This window comes from Triticum dicoccoides, chromosome 7B (assembly GCF_002162155.2).
Source record: "Triticum dicoccoides isolate Atlit2015 ecotype Zavitan chromosome 7B, WEW_v2.0, whole genome shotgun sequence".
NCBI lineage: Eukaryota > Viridiplantae > Streptophyta > Magnoliopsida > Poales > Poaceae > Triticum > Triticum dicoccoides.
Genome location: NC_041393.1, coordinates 11290550 through 11300520, shown reverse-complemented (window position 1 = coordinate 11300520; position 9971 = coordinate 11290550). Strand labels below are relative to the sequence as shown.

The 9971-nt window shown below is 44.4% G+C and overlaps 1 protein-coding gene across 1 annotated transcript; it reads right to left on the bottom strand.

Annotated features, from left to right (window-relative positions):
- Positions 1–2485: 2485 nt before the first annotated feature.
- Positions 2486–3509, bottom strand: LOC119340082 (probable glutathione S-transferase). The gene is made up of 2 exons (XM_037611995.1): positions 3163–3509; positions 2486–3095 (listed from the first exon to the last, which is right to left on the bottom strand). Exons 1-2 carry the CDS (start codon positions 3475–3477, stop codon positions 2724–2726), a joined length of 687 nt encoding a protein of 228 aa, XP_037467892.1. The 5' UTR covers positions 3478–3509; the 3' UTR covers positions 2486–2723.
- Between the last annotated feature and the right edge of the window lie 6462 nt (positions 3510–9971).

The following is a 9971-nucleotide window of genomic DNA, read 5'->3' as shown; positions in this document are numbered from 1 at the left end:
AAGGGGAAACACGCCGACTTGGTAACCGCACGAGTGCAGGATTCCATTGAGCATTGCCTTGCCGATGCGCAGGGCCGGGCCGCCCTGCGTGAAGAGAAGACAGAGGCGCGGTGGTCGGCGTTGATGACGAACAACGCCGTCAAGCTCGACCTACTCCGGACTAACATCGCCGCGAAGAAGAGGAACACCGACCTGACTTTCTTGATGGCCGGGGCGGACATGCTCCAGAGAAACGACGAGCAACTCAAGGCGTGGTACTTGGCGGAGCGCGGCCTCATTCTGAACCTGCTGCCATCGACGGCGCAGCCAACTCCCACGCCCACGCCGCCAAGCCCGAGAGATGATGCCTCCACGACGCCCAGCAGCACAGAAGCAGCGCCGATGCCGCCCAGCACAGAAGCAACTCCGACACCACCAAGCCCACGCACGCCGACTCCGCTGACACAAGAGGACGCCGCCGCCGTTTGATACGTTGCCCACACGTCTTTTCTTTTTTCTACGCCGAACTTTTAATCTGATCGCCGAACTGGGCCGCAGATCGCCGGACTTGTGGCAATTTTTTGTGAGCGGGAATAACCAAGTTTGAATTTGCCGCGACTTAGGGGGCGTGGCTGGGAGCTAGATCGCCACCGGGGGCCAATCTAGCGCCGGTTCGCCCCCAGGCGGCTCTTTTTCGATGCCCTGGGGGCCAACGGCTAGAGATGCTCTTTTTCGACGCCCGGGGGCCAAGTAGTAATAGTTGAGCTTGTAGCTGCCTCACTTATTACAATTCCTCGGCTAGGCTCGTATCTATTTTTTGTAATCCTGGTTGTTGGTAAGGATCAATGCTAGAATGATGGACAGATTTTACATACTTTACAGAATGGTGCTAGCTGGCAGTGTTTGATTGGAGATTATAGAGGTTGACGGGCCCCACCCTCCTTGAAAATCAGGGGAGCCAAAGATAATTAGTGTAGAGAGACCCGTAAACCTTCCGTAATCATCTGTGCATTTAGAATTATCCGTTGATAAGTTAGCAGTTCTGTTGGTAATGGCCTTCCGTCCAAGATTTCGAGGAAAAATAAGCAAGCATCATAGCATTACTTTGTAGGCACTGTGAGATATATCTCAGGCATGCCTGTGAATTAAGGTGTTCTGACTGTTCTATTAACTCATTTCTTTCTATCCAATCACGGGCCTTCTACTTGAGAGCAGTGCACATCTAAAGGAGATGGCACCTGAGGACATGAGTTTTGTTTTTCGAATTCTACAATCTTGACCCGGATAATAACTTGTAGCAACGCACATATGCATCAGTTTTTCTCAACTAAGTGTGTAGGTTCCTTGTGTTTACCAAAGGATATTGAAGTTCTCTGTGGAACTCATTTTTTTTTCCTTTTGATCTACCTATTCTAGGAAGATTGCGTACTGAGATTTAGTATGATAGTTCAAATAGAGGGCGTCAGTTATTTGTCTAGGTGCATTGCATGTGATATACTTTTCTCACTGCAATGCGCAGGTTGGGAAATTTTGTAGCTAATATCCATCTGGATTAATTTGCTTGCTGCAGCTGCACTTATTCTAGGTTGATTAAATTGCTGTGGCTATTACTTCAGATTCACTGATATTGCTATTTTTTCATGTTCTACTTTAATTTCAGAATGAACTGATAATCTTAAGTTAACATTGTTCAGGTGGATCAATTTACTCAGAATTATACCCCATGTCCTGAGCTCAAGTTACGATATCCTCAAACGATCCATCTTTTTTTTCTCGTCAGCGATTGTTGACCCATGACATAGTTTGTTGACTCAGCAACCGTGGTTCATTGGAATCGGTGTTTTCTCCTGTTGCAACGTACGGACATTTGTGCTAGTCCATATATATAGGGCATAATGCATTTATCGATGCAAACTTTGAACACATGTTAGAGCAATAATATATGACATGCAAGTTACATAAAGCATACCATCAAATTCGTACAAGAAAGGAGCTTTCAATGATATTTTCACATTATGCATCTCCTATATTATTAATCGTATCAATAGTCAAAGGCAATATCGAAAAACACATTAGGCCCTATATATATGGATGCGCGTTTCAAATTCTTAAGCTTCACATGTAGGCATTGCATGTAGGTAATGTTTTTACAAATGACAGGACAGATATTCAGTTTCAACCAGAACTAAGATAATCATTCTTGTAAAACTGAATCACATTATTCTTCAACTCCTACTCATCGAAACCAAAAATTAAGCTAGTTGGTCACAGATGCAGTGTGCTGTCCCTGAGATCTGCATTATTGGTCTAATTTATTAATTTGCCTTGGGCAGGCACGGATTAAGAATAGATTTATCCAGAACCCAACGAAGCTGGTTAGTGGTACAGAGCTATGGATGGTGGGTGTAGGAAGGCAATTTTAGATCCCTGCCCTGCTCTGCGCGTTGTCATCATCAAAATTAGGACAAATAATTCCAGACCCTCTCTGAAGATACGAATACCATCATAATTAACAAGAAATATTGATTGCTCGTAATGGTGCTGCACCCTGCATTGGAAAAGAAATACAATCCGCCATGTGTCTACCGATTTCTGGATCTGAGAAAGCAAGACAAGTTACAACCAAATGGGAATTACACACCATAGTATAGTACACTTAAGTAGCTTGTTCCTTTTCCCAGGAAACATGTCCATACGATTGATTTATGTCATAACCATGATATCCTCGCACTGATAACACGGGATCACTTCTGAACCTCTGCCATTGCTAGAAACTTCTTCTTCACTGCAGTGAACTTGGCGACCAGTTCAGCCATGTTCGGCAGGCACTCCTTAGCACGCTCATCGCTGGCATATTCTTTCGCCCAGCGGCACAGAGCAGGGAACTGTTCATCTGTGAGTAGATTAACCCCGGAGATCTCTTCGAAGGCTCCGAGCCAGCGAGCTAACCCACTAGCAGCTATGTCCACGAGGCCAATCGAGTCGCCTCCAAAGAACCTCTTCCCCTTAAGCTGCCCCTCGAGAAGCAGCAGATTCGCCTTGGCCTCCTTCAAGAACTCCTCCTCCTCTTTGTCACCATCCGCCATACATATCGACATCCAGAACGGCCTAGCAAACTACGGTACAGTGTTCAGGACAGAAACGTGCTTAAAAGTTCACAACTCACAAGAGAAGAGATGGTACCTTTTGGTCGATGAACTGCGCCCAGAAACGGGCCGAGGCCCTCTCGTAGGGGTCGGCTGGCAGCAATGGTGGCCCCTTGAAGGCCTCGTCGATGTACTCTATGATGATGAGCGACTCGCAGATGGATCTGTCGCCATGAAGGAGCACGGGGACCAGTTTGTGGACAGGGTTGTGCGTGAGCAGCAGCTCGCTCTTGTTGTTGGGCATGTCTTCCAGGAGCAGCTCGTAAGGTATTGCCTTGAGCCTCAGGGCCACCTCCGGACGGTGGCCGTATATGCTGCAGAAAGTGCTCATCACCTTAACCGGCTCACTCATTTTTGCTTCCAAATTCTGGATCTTAAACTCAAAGCCCCTGACTGTTGGCTGATATGAACGGGGTGGTACCATTTATATGGGTCAGGGGATGCTTTGTTGCGGTATCTTCTCTTGAAAGGTGAGATGTGTAAAGATGGGGAGAGAAACTACTCAGCTGCTTCCTTCCAAAGTTGAGATGTGTAAAGAAACCTATTTGACCCTCACCCCAATAAACTTGTTGTTCGCTGAAAGTATCTGTACAGGTTCAATGGAGTTACTCGGGAGCCACACATGCATGTATTTAAAAAAAATTAAGTAAGCGCCTCGAGATGATGCAAGCCATGGGATAATCAAGCCCATTTTATATAATAAAGCTTCCGTTCAATGGAGTTACTCTGGAGCCAAACATTTTAAAAATTCCTGCAACATTTTTTCAAAATTTGCAAAAGTTTGTTTGAAAATAGTGGACATTTCAAAATTCCAGAAACACTTTTTTTAAGAAAAAGAAAAAAAATACAGGAGCGAAGTAAAAAACGGAAGAATTAAACCTGTAAAATATAAGAGAGAAAACAACTGAAAACCCAAACAAGAATTTACTAGAAACCATTTTAAAACTCGACAAACCATGCACAAAGCCTTCCCAAATCCGTGGAAACAGGAAATGCCTTTTGGGCCAGCCCAACTTCTCTTGGCGCTATTTGGGTCAGCCAACTTCACTTGATGTTTGTGTTACCCCGACATCTTATCTCAAAGGGTGACAAATAGGATTCACTGTTTTCCAATGCAGCAAAAACTAAAAACCATAACTTTTTTCAATAAGGACCTTATTGTTAAATTAAAATATAATCAAGGGTATATAGCATAATGAGCATCTTCTTCAAGTTTATGTGTGGACAGCTAGGCCAACGCACAGGCTACTAGGAGCTTCACGGTTATTGACGGATTGGCCTCTAGCGTCCTTTTCTTTTCGAGGCAAGGGACTCTAGAAACTGCTTTTCTTGCAAAGTGCATAGGCCGGGAGCTCGGTATAACACTCGGCTGGGCTGGGCTGGCCAATATACACCACGTGCATGCACTCCTCGCTCGAGGAAAAATTAACTTTCGCTCTTAGCAAAACCAGTTGGAGAAAATTTGACAAATCCTGGTTCTGGAAAATCTATCATGTAAGAAAAGTTCATAAACAATTGGAACTACATGGTGCCCTATTTAAAGTGAATGCGGTTTGTCTCCAATGCCTAACCCATAAACTATCGTGGTAATTCGATAAGAGACATCATGGTATGCATCATATCCAATAGGGTGCAGTTATGATGTTCGGACACACCATCACACTATGATGTTCCAGGCTGTATTAGTTGTGAAACAATTTCTACAATGTCTTAATTCTGTGCCAAACTCGTAATTCAGATATTCATCTCTATGATCATATCATAGATCTTTTATCCTTTTGTCACGATGATCTTTCAACTTCACCCTGAAATTACTTGAACCTTTCAATAATTCAGACTTGTGATTCATCAAGTAAATATACTCAATATCTACTCAAATCATCTGTGAAGTAAGAACATAACGATATCCACTACACGCCTCAGCACTCATTGGACTGCACACATCAAAATGTATTACTTCCAGCAAGTTGCTTTCTAGTTTCATTTTACTGAAAATGAGGCTTTCAGTCATCTTGCCTATGTGGTATGATTTGCATGTCTCAAGTGATTCAAAATCAAGTGAGTCCAAACGGTCCATTTGCATGGAGTTTTTTCATGCATATCTACCAACAAACATGGTTCGCATGTCTCAATCCTTTCAAAAATGAGTGAGTCCAAAGATCCATCAACATGGAGCTTCTTCATGCGTTTTATACCGATATGACTTAAGTGACAGTGCCACAAGTAGGTGGTACTATCATTACTATCTTTTGGCATGAACATGTGTACCACTACGATCGAGATTCAATGAACCATTCATTTTAGGTTCAAGACCATTGAAGGTATTATTCAAATAAACAGAGTAACCATTATTCTCCTTAAATGAATAACCGTATTGCGATAGACGTAATCCAATCATGTCTATGCTCAACGCAAACACCAAATAACAATTATTTAGGTTTTAATACCAATCTCGATGGTAGAGGGAGCATGCGATGCTTGATCATATCAACCCTGGAAACACTTCCAACACATATCGTCAGCTCACCTTTAGCTAGTCTCCGTTTATTCCGTAGCCTTTTGTTTCGAGTTACTAACACTTAGCAACCGAACCGGTATCTAATACCCTGGTGCTACTAGGAGTACTAGTAAAGTACACATCAACACAATGTATATGTAATATACTTCTATCGACCTTGCCAGCCTTCTCATCTACCAAGTATCTAGGGTAATTCTGCTCCAGTGGTTGTTCCCCTTATTACAGAAGCACTCAGTCTCGGGTTTGGGTTTAACCTTGGGTTTCTTCACTAGAGCAGCAGCTGAATTGCCGTTTCATGAAGTATCCCTTTGTTCCCTTGCCCTTTTTGAAACTAGTGGTTTCACCAACCATCAACAATTGATGCTCCTTCTTGATTTCTACTTTCGCGGTGTCAAACATCGCGAATATCTCAAGGATCATCATATATGTCCCTGATATATCATAGTTCATCACGAAGCTCTAGCAGCTTGGTGGTAATGACTTCGGAGAAACATCACTATCTCATCTGGAAGATCAACTCCCACTCGATTCAAGCGATTGTTGTACTTAGACAATATGAGCACAAGCTCAACAATTGAGCTTTTCTCCCTTAGTTTGTAGGCTTAGAAAATCGTGGAGGTCTTATACCTCTTGACGTGGACACGAGTTTGAAATCCCAATTTCAGCCCTCGAAACATCCCATATGTTTTGCGACGTTTCAAAACGTCTTCGGTGCCTCAACTCTAAACCGTTTAACTGAACTATCACGTAGTTATCAAAATGTGTATGTCAGATGTTCGCAACATCCACAGACAACGTTCGAGGTTCAGCACACTGAGCGGTGCATTAAGGACATAAGCCTTCTATGAAGCAATGAGGACAATCCTCAGTCTACGGACCTAGTCCGCATAATTGCTACTATCAACTTTCAACTAAATTTTCTCTAGGAACATATCTAAACAGTAGAACTGAAGCGCGAGCTACGACATAATTTGCGAAGACCTTTTGACTATGTTCAGGATAATTAAGTTCATCTTATGAACTCCCACTCAGATAGACATCCCTCTAGTCATCTAAGTGATTACATAATCCGAGTCAACTAGGCCGTGTCCGATCATCACGTGAGACGGACTAGTCAACATCGATGAACATCTTCATGTTGATCGTATCTACCATAGGACTCATGCTCGACCTTTCGGTCTCTTGTGTTCCGAGGCCATGTCTGTACATGCTAGGCTCGTCAAGTCAACCTAAGTGTTTCGCGTGTGTAAATCTGTCTTACACCCGTTGTATGTGAACGTAAGAATCTATCACACCCGATCATCACATGGTGCTTCGAAACGACGAACTTTCGCAACGGTGCACAGTTAGGGGGAACACCTTCTTGAAATTTTAGTGAGGAATCATCTTACTTACTACCGTCGTTCTAAGCAAATAAGATGCATAAACATGATAAACATCACATGCAATCAAATAGTGACATGATATGGCCATCATCACTTTGCTCCTCTTGATCTCCATCTTCGGGGCTCCATGATCATCATCGTCACCGGCATGACACCATGATCTCCATCATCATTATCTCCATCATCGTGTCTTCATGAAGTTGTCTCGTCAACTATTACTTCTACTACTACAGCTAACGGTTAGCAATAAAGTAAAGTAATTACATGACATTTATGTTGACACGCAGGTCATAAATAAATTAAGACAACTCCTATGGCTCCTGCCGGTTGTCATACTCATCGACATGCAAGTCGTTTCCTATTACAAGAACATGATCAATCTCATACATCACATATATCATTCATCACATCCTTTTGGCCATATCACATCACATAGCATACCCTACAAAAACAAGTTAGACGTCCTCTAATTGTTGTTTGCATGTTTTACGTGGCTGCTATGGGTTTCTAGCAAGAACGTTTCTTACCTACGCAAAAACCACAACGTGATATGCCAATTGCTATTTACCCTTCATAAGGACCCTTTTCATCGAATCCGATCCGACTAAAGTGGGAGAGACAGACGCCCGCTAGCCACCTTATGCAACTAGTGCATGTCAGTCGGTGGAACCAGTCTCACGTAAGAGTACGTGTAAGGTCGGTCCGGGCCGCTTCATCCCACAATGCCAGCGAATCAAGATTGGACTAGTAACGACAAGCATATTGAACAAAATCAACGCCCACAACTACTTTGTGTTCTACTCGTGCATAGAAACTACGCATAGACCTAGCTCATGATGCCACTGTTGGGGAACGTAGCAATAATTCCAAATTTTCCTACGTGTCACCAAGATCTATCTATGGAGAGACTAGCAACGAGGGGAAGGAGAGTGCATCTACATACCCTTGTAGTTAGCTAAGCAGAAGCGTTCAAGTGAACGGGGTTGATGGAGTCGTACTCGTCGTGATCCAAATCACCGATGACCAAGTACCGAACGGACGGCACCTCCGCGTTCAACACACGTACAGCCCGGTGACGTCTCCCATGCCTTGATCCAGCAAGGAGAGAGGGAGAGGTCGAGGAAGACTCCATCCAGTAGCAGCACAACGGCGTGGTGGTGATGGAGGAGCGTGGCAATCCTGCAGGGCTTCGCCAAGCACCGCGAGATATGAGGAGAAAGAGAGGGAGGGCTGCACCAACATGGAGAGATCAGATCACCCTTTATGGGCAGCCCCAGGCCTCACTATATATAGGGGAGAGGGAGGAGGGTGCGCCCCCTCTAGGGTTCCCACCCCTAGGGGGGCGGCAGCCCTAGATGGGAAATGGGAGGCGGCCAAGAGGGGGAGAGAGGGGGCGCCCCCTAGGATGGGCCTTAGGCCCATCTAAGCCTAGGGTTTCCCCTCTCTCCTCCTTTGCTGCGCCTTGGGCCTTGTGGGAGGCGCACCAGCCCACTTAGGGGCTGGTCCCTCACCACCCTTGGCCCATGCAATCCTCCGGAGCATGTGGCCCCACTTGGTGGACCCCCGGGACCCTCCCGGTGGTCCCGGCACGTTACTGATAAACCCCGAAACACTGGTAGAAAAAGGGCCTATAGTCCCGGTTCGTAAGGGCCTTTAGTCCCGGTTCCTGAACCAGGACTAAAGTGTCGGTACTAATGCCCTAACCCTTTAGTCCCGGTTCAATCCAGAACCGGGACTAAAGGGCGCGGCCACGTGAGCTCCACCTTTAGTCCCGGTTGGTAACACCAACCGGGACTAAAGGAAATTTTATGAATTGTTTTTTGAAAAAAATTTAGAAATTTTTTTTGAATTTTTTTATTTTCAAACTTCTGAATTATTTTAACCACTAGTCTATAATCACCACCCCTCATCACTTCTCAATTTATCCTCTAATCACCCCTCATCATTCCAAGCCTAGGCCCATCTAAGCCTAGGGTTTCCCCTCTCTCCTCCTTTGCTGTGCCTTGGGCCTTGTGGGAGGCGCACCAGCCCACTTAGGGGCTGGTCCCTCACCACCCTTGGCCCATGCAATCCTCCGGAGCATGTGGCCCCACTTGGTGGACCCCCGGGACCCTCCCGGTGGTCCCGTCACGTTACTGATAAACCCCAAAACACTGGTAGAAAAAGGGCCTATAGTCCCGGTTCGTAAGGGCCTTTAGTTCCGGTTCCTGAACCGGGACTAAAGTGTCGGTACTAATGCCCTGACCCTTTAGTCCCGGTTCAATCCAGAACCGGGACTAAAGGGCGCGGCCACGTGAGCTCCACCTTTAGTCCCGGTTGGTAACACCAACCGGGACTAAAGGAAATTTTATGAATTGTTTTTTGAAAAAAATTTAGAATTTTTTTTTGAATTTTTTTATTTTCAAACTTCTGAATTATTTTAACCACTAGTCTGTAATCACCACCCCTCATCACTTCTCAATTTGTCCTCTAATCACCCCTCATCATTCCAAATCATCTAACTTCCCGAACGGTCACCCATCCCTCTCACTACTCCAGCGCGAGCACGCTTAACTTTCGGGTTCTATTCTCCTTCGTTTCCAAGTCTGCACTTGTTGTTTTCCTGACAATAGTAAGATGTCAATCCTATTAACCTTCAGGAATTTTGCTTGAGCATGAAGTGACACATTTCACTGTTTGAGTTTGAAACTATTGTTTTAAAAAACAATAATTATTTAGTAACACTAATATTTCTTGAATAATTAGTTTGACCATTGTTTGACCACAGTTTGACCACAGTTTGAGCAGATTTGACCAAAATTGAAATAACTAAAATAATTATTTAGTAACACTAATATTCTAGAATAATTAGTTTGACCATTGTTTGACCACAGTTTGCCCACTGTTTGAATTTTTTTTGATTTTTTCCACTCTAGATCTTAAAAGCCCAGTTTGCCCACAGTT